Source organism: Saimiri boliviensis, chromosome 8 (genome assembly GCF_048565385.1).
Source record: "Saimiri boliviensis isolate mSaiBol1 chromosome 8, mSaiBol1.pri, whole genome shotgun sequence".
Classification (NCBI taxonomy): Eukaryota; Metazoa; Chordata; class Mammalia; order Primates; family Cebidae; genus Saimiri; species Saimiri boliviensis.
Window position 1 is genome coordinate 6,106,698 of NC_133456.1, and position 20,898 is coordinate 6,127,595.

Here is a 20,898-nt window from a genome sequence, read left to right on the forward strand (position 1 = left end):
GCTTGTGGGAATTGTAAAAGTGTAGAAATCTGATGGTAGGGATGGCAAATTTGTCTTTATAAAATTATGTTCAGTATACCCATTCTCAAAAACACCCTGATCTTTAAGGCAGGGATAATGAAAACCCATAACTGTACACAATTAGCTCACAGTGATTTTAATTACAGGTTGAGTACCCCTCATCTGAAATGCATGGGACCAGAAGTATTTCAGGTTTCATATTTTTTTCATATTTTGAAATATTTGCATTACACTTACCAAATGAGCATCTCAAATCCAAATATTTAGAATGCTGCAATAAGCATTGTCTTTGAACGACCTGTTGGTGCTCAAAACATCTTGGATTTTAGAGGATTTTGGATTTTTGGATTTGGGAAGTTCAACCTGTGTTAGCTAAAGTCTATTAGCTTAAGAAAGAGTTACTTTAACTCATTTTGTAAAACTTTTTGCTTCAAAAAACAAATTCAATGGCTCTGTTAGCCTGGAATTAAGAGTTTGTTTAATTCTAGGCCTGCCATCCCTGTACAAATAGGTAATAGCCAGATAAACCTTAACATATTCAGAATATATTGCTGAATATTTTGAAGTATGGAATGTTCATATTTCTCTAATTTTATATACCTTTTAATCTTCTATTAATGATTCTTCGATTTAAATGGACTAGAATTGTTGAATGTATATCTCATATCTCAATCAAGTTATTTTTGGGGAAAATATCATTAGTTTATGGCCAATAGTTAAATGAAGGTGTCAAAATATATATCATCTTAGTTACATTGATTTTATTTAGTTATATGATTGTATAATGCCAGTATCTATAAAAATAGATTTGTTAGTCAAAAGCAAAACAAAATAAAACAAAACTACAATAAGAAAAAAGTTACAAAGAGCAAAATAGATTATTTTATATCAATATTAATTTAACATTAGTGAGTGGCTTCAAATGTAATTTTATTAGAAATATTTCTAATGTACTTTGAGGTTTGATAATTCAGGTCAGTTCGACTTGGAACTGTATTTAATAACATTTGTAGAGAATTATAAATTGATATATGTTTTTCTCTGGTAGTAAAGTGTTAATTAGAAATTAATTTGTTGTGATTTTTGGTAGTATCATGAGAGGAGAAATGTATTAAAGCTTAAAAGCCTAAATTTTAGAATCATAGAGAAAGGAGAGTTTAGAACAATTACTTTTTGGGTTGATGATGACTTTTGACAGTTATTAAAGCTATATGATATCAAATTTCGACCCAGAAGACGAAAATGGGTTAAAGCAGCCCGAAGGTAGACACAGGCAACCTGGTTAGGAGCTTACTGCAGTTTTCCAAGTGGTAGATGATGTAGATCGTATCAGACATTGTGTGTGTATGAAAATATGTGTATGTGTACCTATCTGTGCATAAAGAATGGGACATATTACAGGTAACTTGGGTGGGAAAATGAGCAAATTACATACCTGCTAAGATTTTGAACCATGTACCTGCAGTTTACTTGATGACTCAAAGCTTGACTTGCAAGTGTTAAATGTTTACTCTTATGATATTTTCTAAGAACAATGCTTAAAAGTATAAGCAGAACAGAGTAAAAAATGGCCTCATTCATCCTATCACCTTGAAATGGTGATTATTATCATTTTGGTATACTTCCTTTTTGTCCTTGTTTCTTCCTGTGAATATAGCTTTACGTTTTAGGGATCTTGTTGGATATACATTTGTTTGTCAAGGACTGTGAAGGGTCTGAGATCTTCCCTACTGGCATGCTAACAGGTTAGCCTGCCTCAGTTGCATGGATGCAGGCAGATGACAAGAGACTTCGGGGCCAAAGATAAAGGACTTTATTGCACATGGCACAGAATGAATAATTAGTATATTTGTGTCAATTCTCCTTGCTCCAAGCCTCATGGAGGCCAGTCGGATGGACGGGATGAACACATACATGCAGTTGTTTGTATTATCAGAGAGCAACCCTGAGATTAGAGAATCTGAATATTTTATAATGGGCAGTAACATGCCTACTTGCCTTTTGCTCTAGAAGGAGACACTATTTTATAGAGCAGTAAGCGTGTCTACCTTTTGATTCAAAAAGATATACCACTTCTGTCTTTCAAAGATAGTCTCCATTCTTGAAAGATTTGTCAGAAAATAAAATAGTGCCTCTGCTTGTAAAATGTACAGAAACATGGGAGAGTCATAGAGAATTATTTCTCAACAAGCATAAATATTTTCCCATGTCACTAAAGTTTTTTAATTAGCATTTTAAATAACTGCATATGTCTGTAAAAATGCAGCTGTAGCCTGGGAGCGGCAGCTCAGGCCTGTAATCCTAGCACTTTGGGAGGCTGAAGCAGGCAGATCATGAGGTCAAGAGATGGAGCCCATCCTGGCCAACATGATGAAACCTTGTCTCTACTAAAAATACAAAAATTAGCTGGGCATGGTGGCACATGCCTGTAGTCCCAGCTACTCAGGAGGCTGAGGCAGGAGAATTGCCTGAACCCAGGAGGCGGAGGTTGCACTGAGCTGAGATCATGCCACTGCACTCCCGCCTGGTGACACAGTGAGACTCTGTCTCAAAAGAAAAAAAAAGAGATATAGTTGTAGAGATGTAGTCAATTTACTTCCAGTCCCCAATTTTCCTAATATTGGTCCTTTAGTTTGTTTTCATTTAAAAAGCTTCACTTAGATATTTCAATTTGAAACAGAGGGGATAAAATGTTGCAGTCACCTTGTGTGTTATGGCTAAAGTTTGGAATAGCAGATAGCAAATAGACTCTCTCTGATTTAAAGTCTATATAGCCTCTTCAGCTTCGCCCTCTGTGTGAATATGTACTGGCTGGAAGCCACAAGTATGTCTATTGTCTCAACTGTTATCCAAAGGCAGACAGGCTCTGTGAAGCTGGATATTAATGCTGCTGGTGGTAGTCCAGCCTGTACTGCTTTTCTTCTGGAAAATGGAGATATTTCCTGACATGTTCTGCTGCTCACACATCTGTGTGAGCTTCAAACAGAAGCTCCTACTGCCAGGCATTAGTGGGGCCCAGAAAACTCCATATAAATCCCTGCAGTGAAAAGGGGAATAATCTGAGATCCAAATAATGATCACCTTGTCCAAACATCTGGAGAGGGCCTGGTCTGGTGATGGGGATTAAAGAAAGGCAAAACAGGATCATGATCAGGTTTTAGTCCTGGGGCTTGTGTGCAAGGGAAGTTCCCATTGTGGAGACTTTCTTGGAGCTGTGGAGGCTACAATGTTTCAGAAGAGACACAAATGGTGGGGATAAGACTTTCTCCCTGGAAAGGAGGATTCAATGAAACACACCCAGGAGAGCTATTTCCTACTCAAAAATCATCCCAGAAAATTCCAGGTTAAAATTTGTGACAGATGTGGTCATAAAATTATACTGTAAAAATGGAAGTAGGTAACTTTCAAACTTTTCTGAATAAGCAATGACTGTAGGTTAAGCAGGAAGCAAAGCATTCTAACTTTTTTAAAAAATGAGAGGAAGAGGCATCTGGTGATATCTTCAAAGTCTATAAAATTAAAAAACGAACTTACTTATTCCTTGAACCAACAATTTTGGGCACCCACTATGTGCTGAGGGATCTTCTAGAACTTTGAGAATTGATGGTATACAAGATTGGTGAGGTCTCAATTTCATGGAGCATCAAATCCAGAAAGCAATAATAAATAAGGTTCTATCAAATGGCAAAGAGTGCTGTGAAAAAAATGAAGCGGTGGAATGTGACCGACCACCGATTCGGACATGAGGTGGTCCGAGTCAGTGGTCTGTCACACATATGCAAGATGAAGAGCTGTGTGAGGCAAAAGCACAGAAAGGCAAAGCCTGTAGGGTGAGGACATGGGTAACATTTCCGAGGACTAGCAGAGACCTGGAATGAAATAAGCTGGAGCCTAATGATTGAGGAAGGAGGAGAGGAACAGAGGCCTTCAGAGAGGTAGTCAGGGCTGGTTGGTATAATGTGTTGCAAGCATCAATAAAGGGTCTGGATTTCAAGTCTGGAGGGTGATGCAATGAGTCTTTACACAACACAATGGTGGAATCTGAAAGATGACTTTACTCTCTTTACCAAGATCAATGAGTAAGCTTTTGTAGCGGTCCCCAATGAGTGATGCTGACGGCTGGTTGATATTCTTATAGTAGTGCATGAGTTTAGATAAGGGACGTACTTTCAAGTAAAACCTACTGAAGTTGTCAGTGTGTTGGCTCTGGACAGAGAAAGAAGGAAAGAACTCAAGGACGACTTCTATGTTCAGGGTTTGCACTGCTTAGTGGATATAGTATAATTACTGAAATAAGGAAGGCTGAGGAGGTAATTGTTTTCAGTGGGATGGCAAGGGAACATTAGTAAATACATTGAAAATAGAACAGGATTTCCAGTAAATACCTCTGTTCACCTTCAAAAGAAAATCTTGTATGAAAAACATAATACATGAAATGCTACCCAGTTTTGGGGAGTTTCCTTAAGAGTAGCTAGAACCTCACTTAGTGCTATAGTTTGCATGTGTCCCCCAAAAGTTCATATGTTGGAAACTTAATTGCCAATATAACAGTATTAAAAGGCAGGGGGCATTAAGAAGTGCTTAGATCATGAGGATCATGAGGTGGAGCCCTCACAAATGGACTAATTTCCTTATTGCAGGAGTGAACTAGTTCTCAAGAGAGCAGATTGTTATAAAAGCAAGCTTTGCTTGATCTTGTGGTCTCTTTCACACTTGCTCACTCGTCCTTCCACTGTTCTGCTACGTTAGTACAAATGCCCTTGCTGGAAGCTACCACCATGCCCTTAAACTTCCCAATCTTCAGTATCATGAGCCAAATAAACATTTTTTTCTTTAGAAATTATGCAGTCTTGGTTATTATTTTATAACAACAGAAAACAGGTTAAGACTCTTGGCAAATTGATGGATGGTTAGATGAATGTATGTATGTTTGGATGGATGGTTGGATAGATGGATAAATGTGTCAGCAATGAACGCTCAAATTAGTTCCCTCCTATTTCTAATATGTGGCTGCATCTATGAAGTCATTAAAAGATTCCTCTCTCAGTGGCTGTAGTGTGCAGTTCTGAGGAATTCTGACCCAAACGATTTTGTCCATTCTGAAAGCCAAAGAGCTAGTTTGTCTTAAGTATTATTCATAATTTCTTCCCATTGAGACAATATTCTGTGGTTCATTTCAAATATAAATGCCAATTCTTTGGGGTTTTTTTACTTTATAAAAATGATCTCAATAATCTTTATTTTACCAGACAGGAAGCGCTACTTGCGGCCATCAGTGAAAAAGATGCAAACATTGCTCTGCTGGAATTGTCTGCCTCCAAAAAGAAAAAGACACAGGAAGAAGTCATGGCCCTCAAGCGGGAAAAAGACCGACTAGTGCATCAATTAAAGCAGCAGGTGGGGCCTCCTGCAAGAAAGGTGTGTTTTGTTGGGTTCGGGGCTTTGGGGGCTTTCTCTGGGTTTTAGCCACTCTTCATTTTCCCATGTCCATCCAGTGGGCTCAAGCAGCTAAAACCAGGTAGGAGCGCAATGGTCCCGGTTGTTGCTGGAACACCGTTTTACTGCCTGTCTGTGTTTATGTGCATGTGGCTGGGCTTGTGTGGTTTGCACTGAGTGCTGTTTTCCTTTCTTTTGTGTCAGCATCATTTCCCCAGAAAAACCTCTCAGATCTCTTCCTTCCAATGGGCTTTGTTTGACTTCTGATTAAATACTAGAAACTTACAATTAAATTCTGAGCAACTTCTTTCCTGTTGGACCTGTTACCTTCCGTCTTGCTCACTTCGGGTCCCTGTAAATAACTGCCCTCATCTAGGTTTTTAGGTTTCTTTCTCTCTATTCTTCCAACTTTAGTTCTTGGACTGTTTCCTCCAATACCCTTCAGACAAGGACCATCTTCTAGCACTACCAGACTATGCTTGGAGAACACCCAGCTATTATTCACTCTAATTTTTAAAAATCACCTGTTTGCCCCATTATCCTGTGTTTTCTCCTTTCTAGGCCACTGTATTTGTTTTGAGGGACATGGAAGGAGGGGCATAGTTCTAACTTATACAGAAAGTTCCTTGCTCTTTGGAGGGTTTTCTGGAAGTGGCTTGAATGAAAATAATTATACCTGAAGCATATGGAAAATCATCCATGAAATCTTCTCCTCCTCCTGTAACTAAGTGACTCTTGTAAGCAATGATTAAAGCTATTCACTTAAGATTCTAGTTCACTATGAAACTCACTCAGCTCGATGGTCTATGGCCTTGCAGGGTGGATACCACATTTTAGCTAGGGCCATATGTGGCTCTGAAGCTCTCTAATGGCCACACAGTTACCATGTGAAGTGTGTCCATATTGACTCAGCCCCTAGGGCAGGCTCTCTGCCTGCTAGAGTGATCTGTGCTGAGCACCATGGGCAAGGTGAGTGGAAGGGAAACCAGGAGTAAGTACCCTCCCCTTCCAATGCAACCAACCCTTTTACCCCTCAGGAAGGAAAAGGCATACACTGGCTCTGTCCCAGAGTTCATTTCTCATGGGGCTGCCTTGTTCAGAGAGAGAGAGAGAGAGAGAAAGAGAGACCACTACTATGCCTGGGCACCCTCTCCTTGTAGAGGGAGGGTCCCAGTCACTGCCAGACACTGGGGTCATTCCACAGAGTGGCATGCCTTGCTGACGCTGGCCTCAGGGGTCGGGATTGCTTACACCTGACCTTTTTGTTTGGCGCTGTGCATCTTTTCCACTGAGTTTTCCACCCACTTGGCCTCAGACAGTCAAAATGAGCATCCTTCTTTGCTTTTCCCCATTCCTCCCCCATGCCTTGCCCTCCTGCACCTAACCATTGTAGCTTTCTCCCACAGGTTTATAGACCTAAGAAACAGCTTTGGGGCTTGAATATACCATGCACTTGTGGTGCTGGCTACAGTCCAGATATTACGGCCAAGTACCATGTGTCCAGCTACGATGCATACATGATCCAAAGGTCTCAGGTCAGTCAGCTGCTACAGAGACACTTGCCCCCGCTATTGGGGGTGGGGTGCATAAGAGTTCATCCAGCCTTGACCTTTACCTCTTTTGCTGATTCCTAATACTCTATGACTATAAAGTCTGAGAACATAGATGATAGCATTATATCATGATTTGCAGTGTCATTTCATTTATTGTCTATATGCCAATGGTTCCAGACTTGGCAGCCACCTGATAGGGTCAGCTCTTGCTGAATTAGCTTGGTGGAGCTATAGAGCCAAGGCCGCCAGAAGCCTTCCTATCAGATAGAGTGAATAATTTTTCCTTTCTTTCTCTTAGATACTTTGCTCCTCATGTTTCCCTCTGCTTTTCCCAATAAGGAATTTTAAGACTACCTTTTTTCTTTCTCAGCATCATGAAAATGCACTTCTTGATTCCAGTAAGGATTGAGCATAGTCCTTCAGTTTTCTCCTGGGAACCTGCACAAAGCCTATATTCTCTACAACAATCCTGGTTTTTGGTGTCATGGGTGCATTTGGGAAACCCCAGCTATGCAGAATTCAGCTCCTATATGTGCTAAGGCAGTGTCTGAAGGGCTGTCGTGCAGAAGGAGGCAGTGAAAGAAGAGGTTGGGCTTCTTGGTGATTTAGGTCTGGTATCCTTCCTCACCCCACTCACCAAAGAGCAGGAAAAATCACCTGAATTTCAGTATCCTTATTGTCAATGATAATGATTCTAAAAACAATGATTAATGTGCTATCAAAGTAATTCCCTTTTACTGAGCATTTACTCTCTGCTAGGTGGTGTATCCATTTGTCACTCAGAGATGCTGTCCCATAGTCCTCACAGCAACCTGTGAGGGTGTGCAGGATTATCTTTCTTTCCTAGGGCGCATAACAAGCTCAGCGTGTGGAATAACCAGTCCAAGGACTCGCAGCTTGTAAGTGACGGGGCTCAGGCTTTACAGAGTCTACTGGATTCCACGCACACCCCACTAAGTTCAGGGAGGAACTCAGAGTGTCAAGCAAAATGATATTTCTAGAAATTGTGAAGGTCTCCTTATCTTCATAAACCTAAAGTAGATGCCAAAAAAACCGTTTAAGAATGTTCTCCAGCTGTTCACAAACAGTAGGTTCTGCCTGGAGTTCTTAGGCTTAGGCTATTTGATCACATCAACAACAGTTACTAACACTTTTGAGCTCTCATTATGTGCTAGGCATGGGTCTAAAAGCTTTACGTACATCAGCTCGTCACCTCCCAGCCAGACTGAGGGTTTGATACTCTTATAGAGAAGGAGCCAGAGGCCCAGAGAGGTTAGGTATCTTGCTCAGCCTCAAAGTTGGATACACCATAATGCTTAAGGAGACCCCTTGCCAAATGATCATAAAAGATGATACCCAAAGTCAAACTGCTTAAGGTGAATCCTGTTTCTAGCATTTATTAGCTGGGTGATTACAGGCAAGATACTAAACCTTCTTGAACCTCAGTTTCCTCATCGGTAAATTGGGCTAACAATTCAAAGAGTTATTGTGAGGTGAAAGGTAAACCGTGTGCTGTGCACACGCATGGCACATAATAGGTGCTATATATGTATAAGCTGCTATTGTAACTACTATTACTATTAAACTACCACTACTAATTTATATGATCACTGCCAACCCTCAGAGGTAGTTTAATTTTGATTTCATCATTACTGTTTTTGCACACAACTGGGCACATGTTAAGAACACATTATTGAGCTGTGGCAACTGGGGCAGAAAGAGCATATAAATGTTGACACCTAGCCTTCCTGGTCCTCCTCTCCTAAAGCCAACACATTTGTAGAGCAGTGAGCAGACATGTCAGGAACCCTGGACCGCAGGTCCCAGCCTGCACTGAGGAGGCCATAGCGCTTATGAAATTTGCTTGGTTTGTGTATGCAGCCCACATAGATATCAATGAGGGAGGGCAGTCCTGGGAGGGTGAGTCCCAGACCTCACTTGTCTTGACCTGCATAGCTGACTTGGAATAACAGAGCTCTTTCAGGGACCAGGCCAATGAGAAGGGAAGGCCTGGCCTGCTCAGTCTTCTGTGCAGATACTGAGGCAGACTGGCTCATGGGAGATGCCACCCTCTTCATATTGCCTTCTTTTTTCAAGATATGGTCTCATTCTGTCACCCAGGCTGGGGTACAGTGGTGCAGTCACAGCTCACTGCAGCCTCTACCTCCTGAGCTCAAGCGATCCTCTCACCTCAGCCTCTCAAGTAGCTGAAACCACAGGCATGCACCACCATGCCAAGCTCATTTTTGTATTTTTCTGTAGAAATGGGTTTTACTATGTTTCCTCGGCTAGTCTTGAACTCCTGGGCTCAAGCAATCCACCCACCTCGGCCTCCCAAAGTGCTGGGATTATGGGTGCGAGCCACCATGCCCAGGTTGCCTTTTAAGCTCAGCTTATCTTAAAGAAAGTCTCTTCCCTGCCCAGGCTACTACAAGTGACTGAATTATTGCCAGGCACATAGTAGGTGTTCATTAAATATTTGTTGCATGAATTAATGCATGATTACCACTTTCCAGGCTCTATGCCAAGTTATTTATGGTTATATAAGTTTACAAACATAGTCTCATTTTTTCCTCATAACCAACCAATTAACTTACTGCCTACCTACTCTGTGCCAGACTCTCTGCCAGGTGCTGGGGAATCATCCATAACAGATTTTGCCCACCCCAATGAGAAAAGCATCATCCTTATTGTTGAGTGGATTAAACCAAAGTCCAAGAGACTATATGACCTAACCACCATCAGCCCACTTATATCTGGTGCAGAGTTGGCCCTGATGCTGCAGGAGTGCTGAGACCTTGCCTGTGGCTAGGCTGAACACTGTCTCCCCAAAGCAACACTGTGAGTCATGATCAGCTCCCATACCTCACAGATGTTATCAGAGAAACCCAGTTCCAGTGGTTCAGCCTGTGACTCCCAACCTGTGCAGGGTGATGTGGATAATACAGGTGGATAGCTTGGTGAGACCAAGTGCCATGTTTACCATATTGCAATTCAACTCAACAAGTATTCATTGACTGCCTACACTGTGTTACAGTGCTAGGCATAGAATACCTCAGTGACCAAAACAGATAAAGACTGCTTCCTCGTGAAGCTTACATTTTTTTTGAGATAGGGACTCACTGTGTTGCCCTGGGTGGACTGCAGTGGTGCGATCATAGTTCACTGCAAGCTCCAACACCTGAGCTAAAGTGATCCTCCCACCTCAGCCTCCCTAGTAGCTAGGACTACAGGTGTGTACAGCCATGCCTAGCTTTTCTTCTTACTATTTTTTAGAAGAGACAAGTTCTCACTATGTTGCCCAGGCTGGTCTTGAACTCTGAGACTCAAGCTATGCTCCCACCTTAGCCTCCCAAAGTGTAGGGATTGTTAGACATGAGCCACCACACCCAGACAGGCTTACTTTTTAATAGGAGGAGAAAGGCAATAAACAATGGACATGACAAATAAATTATATGATAGAAAAGAAGAAAAATACAAACTTATATAAGGCAAAACCGAGTTCCAGGGCAGGATCAAGGCTCTGGTGACAATTTAAAATAGGGTAGACAGGATCGGTCTTGTTGGGAAGGAAGGAGACATTGGAGCAAAGACTTGAAGGTGGTGAGGGAATGAGCCATGTAGATGTCTAGGGGAAAGATTTTCCAGCAGAGGGAATGAGGCAGAAGCATGCTGGTATGTTCAGAGGACAGCAAGGAGCCCAATATGGCTGGCATGGAGTGAGCAAGGAAGCAAGGAAGTGACTTGTCAGATGGGTAGAGTAGACTGTAGGACTCCTGTGCAAGATCTGCTAAAAGTGGTGTACTCTGAGGCAGAACTTCTGTGCAGTTAGAGAGCAGAATCCACTAGCTCTGCAGCCTCAGAACAGGGAGGGCTCCCCTCGGCACCACTCTGGACTGCCCTGTTTAAGGCTGCCCTAGTGAGCCCATTCTTCATATCCCCAAACTCCAGCCTCCATAGAGTCTCAAGGTACTTGGTTTGCCTTTTTAGGGAACACTGCTACTTCCATTGGAGCCACAAAAGAGAACTCATGCCAGAATTTGCCTGTCACACCTGACGAGATTTTTAAGTAGTGTGGGAGCAGGGTTGATGACAAAATACCTTCCCTGACTTTCTAGCAGTCTCAACAACATGCCAACAGAGTCCAGGTCTTGACCTTCCTTGCTGTCAAGAGACATGCAGGTAGATAAGACTGGCCATTACCCTGCTATTGGCCTGCACTGGGGGTTGCCTGTGCCTAGGAGAAGAAGTACATCTGGCCTCCAGGCCAGGCCAGCTGTTTTCAAACTTCAGTGGGCAGAAACATAATCCTTTCTAAAGATAAATCTCAGGTTACACTCATCACCTTCCAGTCCTTACTGCTGAAAACCCTTCCCAGGCTCCTCTAGGTGTTAGGATAAATACAAACTCAAACCAATGTGCTCTGTATCTTGCACGTACCCTTCCCTTTGCCTGGAACGTTTCCTCCTCTTTTCTTTAGCTAGTTAATGCCTACTCATCCATTCACTCTTAGTCCAACATCACTTCTTCAGGGAAGTCTTCTGGGACTTGCTCAATTGGGTAAAATCTGCCAAGTTGACACTTTTCAGCACATGGATTATCCATTTTATAGCGCTTGTTAACAGATGCAGTTTTGTATTTGTCTTGTGATTATTTTAATAATGACTATCTGCCTTGCTAGTATTGAGCTCCGTAAGGCCTGAGTATATGGTAACATGATTCCTAACATGCTAGTAGGCATTCAGCAAATATTTGTTGAATGAATAAATCATGAAGGCAGATTCTTAAGAAAAAAGATATCATTGATTAATCATGATCCTTCTTCCCTGTAGATAAGACTTAGCCTCATAATTCTCACCCCAATATTCTAGGCAGCCACCACCAGTCTGTAGGGCTTGATAGAAGAGATGGGGCCTGTGTGTCAGCTGATGACCACAGAACGGCACCATGCCCTTTCTTGCCACATTCCAAGACACTTTATAGAGTGACTTTCCCCGTGGTTGAATTATTTGGGATGATAGCAATTTTGGACTTTTATTCTAATTTTTTTTTATCTTCTTCTAGTTCAAATCTTCTCTAATTTCTTGGTTTTTTTTTTTTTTTAAATAAACTGTCACTGAGTTCTCAGAAGTAGCAGAGATTGCTTGCTGTTATGAAGGGAATCCTTCCATTTCATCCCTGAAAACTCCTGAGTATCTCATAAATCAATTTGCCTAGAAATACTTTAGCTATTGTTAAACATCTGTCAGGAAAGCCAAAGGTGATATGAAATGAGTTCAGAAATTCCAGCTATGCTTAACAATGAAAGAATCTTTGTGATGCCCTTCAGGTGTTGACATTTGGGTTAGTTCTAGGCTGAGCATGGTATAAAGGTAAGAGAGCAGTACAGATTAACTTTCTCCTACTCGTTGCATTCAAAAAAGATAAAGGGTTGATTCTAATTTGATGGAGTAGGTATCTAAACTATCCAACTTGTCTGTTTCTTCCACTTCTGTTTCTTCACAGGCACATACCTCTGATACTTTTACTTTACTTTTTTTAAAAAGATAATCTTGCTTGCAGATTTGTACAGTTTTGGAAGAGAGCCTCAATTGGGAATTAGTTAAATTTTGATTTGGTTCTTTTTCCAAGGAGGCCAGTTCGAAACAATATTATAAACAATTACCACCCTTCCTTTTTTGGTATCTTGGAACCAATCCTCCCAACTCCTTTCCTTCACCCTTGAAAAAAAGGACTGACATCAAAATAATTAATTCTGAAATCACTGGATTTGCCTGCTGCTAAGGAGTTTTTGAAGAAAGCTTAACACTAAATCTTGTCCCCTAAGCCATATTCCCAAATGCTCCCCTATGTGCTGAAGTAGTGATACACACATCCTTGATGAAAATGCCTTTTTGAAATGAGGGCCAGACATTATTGTTTAGTTAAAATTAGAACCAGCTTATTTCTCAGAACGGGTTAGACTACTTTTGAGATCAGAGATAAATTGTACTTGGTTTTCTTTTCTCTTTCCTAGCAGTTCTGGACATTGCTTTTGGCCACCAGGAAACACGTAGGTCAGCTGGAGCAGGAAGACGTTAAGACCAGGAGACTAGTCCATTGGTTCTCTGTGATCCCCCTCCCCTGGGGTTTGCAGAAAAAAAAGTCCCATGTCTAGGTAAACATTCTGGAGGCCATAACAAGTTGCATGTAATGTAATCTATTTAGGTAGAGCCTCTCTGCCCTATGTTGTCCGAAAATCACAGGACTGTCTACAAGGATTAGTCTACAAGGATTAGTCACAGATGTGGTGAAGAATGGGAGAAGGCAGAGGCTGCCCTGGAATGTGTTCAGGAGAGCCACCTACAAGGATGGAATCCTAGTCAAAATTGGATCTCAGCAGAGGTAGACCCATCCTGTCCAGGAAAGTAAAAAGCACCTAAGTGGAGTGGTTAACCAGACATTTCTTCCTCGCTCTGCTAGAAGCCACGGTTGTGCTTCCCATTTACACTTTCATTGCTTCATGTGCAGATGACTTTTAATTACCCTTTATGGTTCAGGAGGTTAGCACAGTTAAACAGCAGTAGAGGAACTCCATGCAGTAGGGTTCCCATAGCCTCCTGTTGTGTTTGGATTACCTCCAGAAAAGCTTGATTTGATCCCAGCATTGTAATGCATCACAGACTTGGTCCAGATCAAATTGCTAAAATGCAAATGTATTGGTTTTTACAGCAGACCCACTTTGGGTTAAGCTGTTTGTGTCCCACTGGTAGAATCTAGCCTCATCTCTATTTATCTTTGACTGCAATGCAGTGTCTTTGCAGTCTACTCTAGAGAACTCCTTTTAATAAAAAAAAGAAATACTTAGACCTGTCAGGCCATTCTTACGGAGGTAAACTTTGAACTTCTCAGTGTTACTGTAAACAATTTCCTCTTAATGTCCAAGCATTTGGGTAAGACACTCATCTGCTCTCTTAGCCTTATCCTAGGAAGCTGGTGCCTCAACCCCAATACTCAGCGAATCCAGTTTGCCATTGCAACAAAAAATAGCACTCAATGAATATGGAGGCAAAGTCTTTTCTCTGATTTTATGTATTTTTCAAATTCCTATCAGAAGGGCATCTTCCCAGGGCATCGAACTGACCTAATGGCCAACTATGTGAGTCTCTCACCTGAATGTCTTGCTTGGGTGAAAGCTCTGTTTTAAACACATTTTAGTTCCTCTCCCTAAACATGCATGGAGCACTTCTGGGCTCTCCTTGGCTATAGGAGGTGTTGATTTTGTCCTTAAGCCTTGGAGTTTTGTCATGTCTACTGCCACTATGATAGATATTAGCTCATGAATGAGAAAATAGTACAAATTGCTATTTTTGTTGTTGTTGTTGCAGAGATATTACTGAAGTTCAAAAACCTTTGCCTGTTGGAGGAATCAGAGACTGCTTTCTGCATAAGTAGAAATTTCTATGAATTTTATGATTGGCAATCTGTAGCCCATCTTTTGTGGCAAGTGCCTATCCCACCGTGATACTTTCTCTTAAGTTTTTAAGGATCCCAGTACAAGTATTGCTCATTTTAGGAGGGGTGGGAAAACTCATTCTTTGCTTTTCAAGTATTAGTTTAAAAAAACATGAAAAGACCAACTTTACCATTGTTTTCTCTGGCTTTTAGAAATGCATAAAGGGGGAGATGGGTCTGATTTTTATATTTCAGAGTGATTTGCCAACTTTGCTTCAGTAACTTGAAGCACCCCATAGCACCGGGCAGCTGGCAGAGCGTATCAGAATAACAGGCTTAGCTGAAGGTGACCAAAACAGAAAATAGCATGCAAATGCCAAGGAGATCTCTCACTGTGCGCTCTCTCTCTCCCTCTCTCTCTCTCTCTCTCTCTCTCTCTCTCTCTCTATTCAAATTTCACATCTGTGCTCTATTTTTAAACATTTATTCTTTAAGTGATAACGCATGTTTTACCAAGCCTCTTATTGGATTAGACATGTTTGAAATCCCCTCAACTTTAACCTGTTCATTACCGCCTCTGAGAACATTCAGATCCACCACCAAAGTAGAGTGTGTATAGGAGAAAATTACCAAGATGTCGGCCACCAGGGAGCCATTGGTGCTTTGGGAGGAGGAATCCAGCTGTTAGACTGTGTGGATTTGGGGGAGTCATTAGACTGACATTGCTTCAGTGAGGCTTAGGAGTGGGTATAATGTGTGCGGAGACCTTGCTCTTCATCACTGTTTTTCTATTCACATTTTAGATGGGAGGAACCAACAGTTTTTGAGCTCTTACTGTATACTTGGCATTGGTCTAGGGATTTTAAATATATTATCTCATTTAATCCTAATGGCAACGCTAAAAACCAGATGTTAATAATCCTATTTTAGAGATGAGGAAACTTGGGTTCAGGAACTATGCAGAGGTGCCAGCTGATGAGGGGCGGAACCAGAGCACAACTGGGTTTCACGTTGAAGCTTTTTCATGCTCTTCCCAGGAGCTGTCCCTGAATGGTGTGATACCTTGGTTAGGTCTTAGCCCCTGTAAACTTGACGCTAAAAAGCAGAATAAAGAAGGCTTTATTCTGTGACCCTGAGCACCCACTCCCTACCCCTCCTGTCCCTTCTCTGCTGGCCCCTGCTGGCTCCTGCCATGACCTGAGGCCACCATGTGCAGGCTGGGAAGGGCGACTTATCTCTTCCTGCATCACCAGACATCACCGGCTGCCACTAGGGGAGAAGGCTGCAGGCTCAATCAAGTGTGCTGTCGTTTTGGTTTTCCTGCAAGAAATGTTGGCACGTCCCTCCTGTAGCCTTTGTGTTTCATTCTCAAGGTATCTGTTGGAAAGCCTTTTTTCCCTTTAGTTTTACATTTTCTTTTTCATCATTTAACATATAAAACCAGGTTTTTGTCCTGGTCCCTTTCTCTCTCTCCCTCCCTTCCTTCCTCTCATCGTATAATTAAAAGTCCTTTCAGGCTGTCTTCACCTTATCATTTCAAATGCATTGAAAAAAGACCCCACTTCCTGCCCTTGTGTCCTCTTGATGCTGAATTTCAAAATGAAAGAAAAACCCCTTTTTACTCCCTCTTTGCTTCATACCTCCCCTTGAAAAGCTGTGTGAAAGTCATACTGATTTTGTCACTGATCACTATTGTGGTGTATACCAGGTTTGGTCCTTTCCTGGCTTCAGAACTTCTTTTTCAGCTTTTTCAAATAATAATATTAGAATTTTTTTCCTGAAAATTAAGGAGAAGGATTTTTCACCCTCTCCTCTCTTGATTACGGGAAGACATTTATCAGACTTGGAATTTAAAATTTTCAGTAGTTTGTCTTTAATCTTTCTCAACTTTATATTCTTTGGGGGAAGATGTCACTTTCTTCTTTTGATTCTCTACAACACACTAAAGGCAGAGTTAAAAGTTCTAGAACCTCTTCTGTTTATTGATTTTTTTCAATGTTACCCCTTAATAATGTACTAGATTAAAAAGTAATGAGGATTTGATTTTGTAGCATCCTCTTTATGTAAATGAGCTTTTTCATAGTTGAAAGCATAGAAATACATCTTTTATCATAAAAATAATATATGCTTGTAATAGAACCTTAGAAAAATGTAAATAAAAAACTAAAGTTACCCATAATCCCACCACTCAGAAATAACTGTCACTAAGATTTATAGTTTCCTACATTCCATTGTCTACATATATATTTGAACAAAGACATGACATACTACATAATAAAGTTTGTTTAGCCTTTTAAACATTTAATATTGTGTGCATTTTCCCATGTCCTTAAAAGCCTTCAAAAACATATTTCTTGGTTTATGATTTCCATCATTTTGCAGTCATTAATTTTACCATTCCGTTTTGGGGATTTTGATTTGTTTCTTGCTTTTCACTTTTATATTCAAACTGTTTTGAACATCTTAGTACATAAGTCTTTTATTTTTTATCTTATTTTCCTTAGGATTAATGCCCAAGAGTTGAATTATTGTACTTGTGGGTAGTTTTAAGATTTTAGAGCAGTAAGAAATAGCTGTCTCCTGCAGTGAACTTGACATTTGTAAATTTTTAAATAAATGTCAACTGTGTGTGTGTTAAATTTTTCAGGCTACGCTCTGAAAACATGCCACTCACAGATTTGGGGCAGAATCCTACTATAGGAAGTGCAAGTGGTCAGCAAACAGAGACAACAAGAGGCAGAGAGAGATTTCCAAAACTTCTTAGAGAGGTAGGCATGGAACGAAGTAGGCAGTTTATCCAGCAAATATTTGTTGAGCAGGTACCATGTTCCAGATACTGCTCTGGACACTGGAGATACAGCAGTGAACCAAACAGACAATTTCCTGCTCCAGATATTCCAGTGAAGAAACAAGAAACAAAATAAAGACATCAAATATATGGCATGTTGCACGATAATAAATACTATGAAAAAAAAAACAAAGATAATGCTCTGTGAGGGATTTGGGGTGCTGACTTTGAATAGGGTATTCCATGGATCCCCTGATCGGGAAAGCATTGGAGCCTTCCAGCCAAATAAGGGGTGAGCCATGTGGAAGCTCTGTGCATGGAAGGGAGACCTCAGTGAGGACAAACCACAGCCAGGAGAGTTGGAATCTGTTCTTCTGGGCCAGCTCCCCAAAGTGCAGTTGCTAAATTGACAAGGTGGGGGAGCCAGAACCCTACAACACTAGTGTTTCGATGACATTTTTAAAAATATGCATACAACGACCCAACCCCATTCTCTTATCTCTGCTCTGATATGGCCACTGGGACATGCCCCTGTTGGGCACAACCAAAAAAATCTTTATTCAAATGATCTTTGACACAGCCCAGGGATGGAATTGGGCAAAAAGATTATTACTTTAGATCAGACAGAGAAGTGGTCATCCCAGAAAACAGTGAAAACCCACAAGAATGGCAGCCCAGAAGGTCTAAATCCAAGGCTGTTCTTATGCCCCAGAAACTACAATTAACTGGTTGTCTTTCAGCTGGCTGATTTCCGCTTTCTCATGGCCCAGCACTCCTAGAAATACAAACACAGCTCAGAAGCCAACCAGAAGCCCTACTGCTCTGGGCCACCTTGGGTGTGATGAAGCCACCCACTTAGGGTGCTGGGGAAGGAAGGAGATGTGTGGATCACAAGGCCAGGCAGAGTTTCTGTCGTCAGTCTTCTTGGTTTTGGGGCCTAATGCTCGCTGACATGTCTCATGCAAAAGCCACCTTAAAGTGTAATGTTAAAAATTTCAACAAAGCAAGGTAAAACCCACCTCCCTAGAGGAGCCCTGGCAAGCAGTAGAAAGTTTCGGGTGCGAGAATGGACCCGAGAGTTCTAGACCAGCTCTGGTCCCAATGCACTGAGAAACCCTGGGCAGCTCATTTTGCTTCTCTCTCGCAGGCTCAGTTCCCCAGTCTGTAAAGTGAAGGAGATAAGCTGACAGACCTGTAAGCCCTTGTAGCTGTGATTGTCTGAGATTATTCCAGCACATTCATGCGTGCTACATTGAGTACTTGATCTATGACAAGGCCTTTGAGGAGGCACAGGTAGATGGCAGGATTTGCCTTTGCAGAGCCTGCAGTTGAGTAGAGAAGATGCACTGTCAGTGGGACATTAACACAGCTAACACTTCTTCGAGAAATGGTAGGCCAGGCACAGTGTTGTGCCTTTGTTTTGTTACAGTCCTCACAAAAACTTGAAGAGGTAGTACCATCATTATGACCACTTTGCAGATGGGAAAACCAACTCACAGAGCTGAAGAGTGGTTGGGCCAGGATGCACACTCAGCTAATCTGCACGGAAAGGCAGGATTCTTTGCCCGTTTGCTTTCCCGTCAAGATACAATTGCCATTTTCTCCATCGGGCAATATTGGGGATTCTAGATTTCAAAGACAACAGGAAAGAAGGAAGGCTCCAAAGAGTGCTCATTGGACTGTTGAAATCCTGACTTAGCTCCACTCACCAGTTGGATGATGTTAAGCAGGTCAACTTACCTTCCTGTAAAATGGGTACATTGTTTCCTAACTAATTCACAGAGAAGCATTATCTTGAAGCATTTTCTTCAGGGCAAGGTCTTTAAAAACCCTAAGGACTAAAGAAATGTAGAAGATGTTGATCTTAGTTCTGAGGTGGAAAGATGGGACTATCTTATTCTTCCCCACAGGGTAGCACTGTGCTTCAAGGAATGATGGTCTCATACCATCTCTGGTGATAATCCTTCAACATAAACTAGGATCTGCATGACTTGTTCACTGACCAAGGAGGAAGGAACTTGAGTGGCAGTGTTCAAACATATGGTCCCTTCTTCTGCTTTTTTGGGAGCCAGACAACTCATTTATCCGTGAAGAAAAACAAATAAAACAGAATGAGCAAACATTGTCTCGAAAGAACCCTGTTATCGAGTGTGGTGGCTAACGCCTGTAATCCCAACACTTTGAGAGGCCGAGGCAGAAAGATTGCTTGAGTCCGGGAGTTTGAAACTAGTCTGGCCACCATAGTGAGACCTCGTGTCCACAAAAAGTCAAAAATTAACTATACGTGATGGCACGTGCCTGTAGTCCGAGCTACTCAGGAGACAGAGGCAGGAGAATTGCTTGAGCCCAGGAGGTCAAGGCTGCAGTGAGCCATGGTGGCACTACTACACTCAGCTTGAGCAACAGAGTGAGACCCTGTCAAAAGAAAGAAAGAGAGAGAGAGAGAGAAGAAAGAGAAAGAAAAAGGGAGGGAGGGAGGCGGGAAAGGAAAAGAAGGAAGGAGGGAGGGAGGGAGAGAGGGAAAGAATGGAATGAAAGAACCCAGTTCAGAATGGGTTGGAATTTTTCCCTCCAGGAAAGGGTCTGTTTGTACCCACCTAACAATGATGTTTGTATGTCTAGGCTCCTGGGGGGTCTGCTGGGGCCAGGGTCTTCTGAGGCTTCTTGAGATGAGGTCTGGCTTCCTGGCAGAGCCTGTGTGTCCCTGAGCTTTCTACTGATGCAATCCTTGGTAAGGCAGGGAAACAAAAAGTTGATATATTGGTGGGGGAAGAGCGATCTCTGGGGGTTTATTTTTTATGAACCAAAGACACTTAAGTGTTGCTGATTTATCTTAATAGCAGATAGTATGAGCAAATGTCCCAGTTGCCTCTTTGTGCTTTTGGCAAGTATGGTTGAGAAATGGAATGGAGCAGACCCAACCAGAGCTGGCTAGCCCAAAGCTTAGGAGTCTTAATCTTCCTCACTCCCAATATGTAATTTAGAATTGTTTCCAACATTTTCCAAGTTGCAGGTGGACACCCAGCTTTGGCAAGAGGCAGAGTGAGTTCTGTCATTAGGTTTTCTGCTTCTAGAAAAATGTTCTTAGACTTGAGGGGAGCTGTGCATCTCCCCTCAGTGGGTCTTTAGATTTAGTGTTCACGTTCAGGTTCTGTGGGTGCTGGTCCTGTGTAAGGAAACCTTCTTTTTTCACATAAAGAGCGCTCCTCCTTGCCATGCAGGGATTCTCAGAGGACACAGCGTGACTGCTCTACATATGCTCCTATGTCAGGGCTGGAATGAGACCACACTAAACCCAATGCCTTAGAAGTTGCAATATAAATTATGTCCAAGCCATGTTCAGTGTTGTAACATTTGCTAATCCTTATTAGATATGGATAAATTCCCATGGCTTAATTTGGCATGTTGAATCAGTTCTTCAGATTGTCTTTGGGGACTGGAAAGGAAATGTACGACTTCACTACAATTTTTCTTTTGTTTCTTCAGAATGGGACATAATTTTTTATTGTTAGCTGGTGGAAATTTCGGTGAATCATTGCCAACTGTGGCTCACCCCCACAGGAAGAAAGAATCTGGCTTTAGCTGAGAACATGTTCTTTGAAACAAACCAGAATATTTGATTTTTTGAAATATCTTTCCATTTTAAAAACATGCTGTTCAACAAGT

The 20,898-nt window shown here is 41.7% G+C and overlaps 1 protein-coding gene across 11 annotated transcripts in view; it reads left to right on the top strand.

Moving 5' to 3' along the window:
* The window catches only part of ERC2 (ELKS/RAB6-interacting/CAST family member 2), a 970,127-nt gene that overhangs the window by 731,678 nt on the left and 217,551 nt on the right, over positions 1 to 20,898 (top strand). For 8 of the 11 annotated variants that reach the window (XM_074403633.1, XM_074403639.1, XM_074403636.1 and 5 more), the window contains one exon: positions 5,271 to 5,439. In XM_074403633.1, the coding sequence (XP_074259734.1) occupies positions 5,271 to 5,439 (169 nt within the window). The remainder of the gene's footprint in view (positions 1 to 5,270; positions 5,440 to 20,898) is intronic. The other 3 variants (XM_074403634.1, XM_074403644.1, XM_074403638.1) reach the window with 1 other exon arrangement.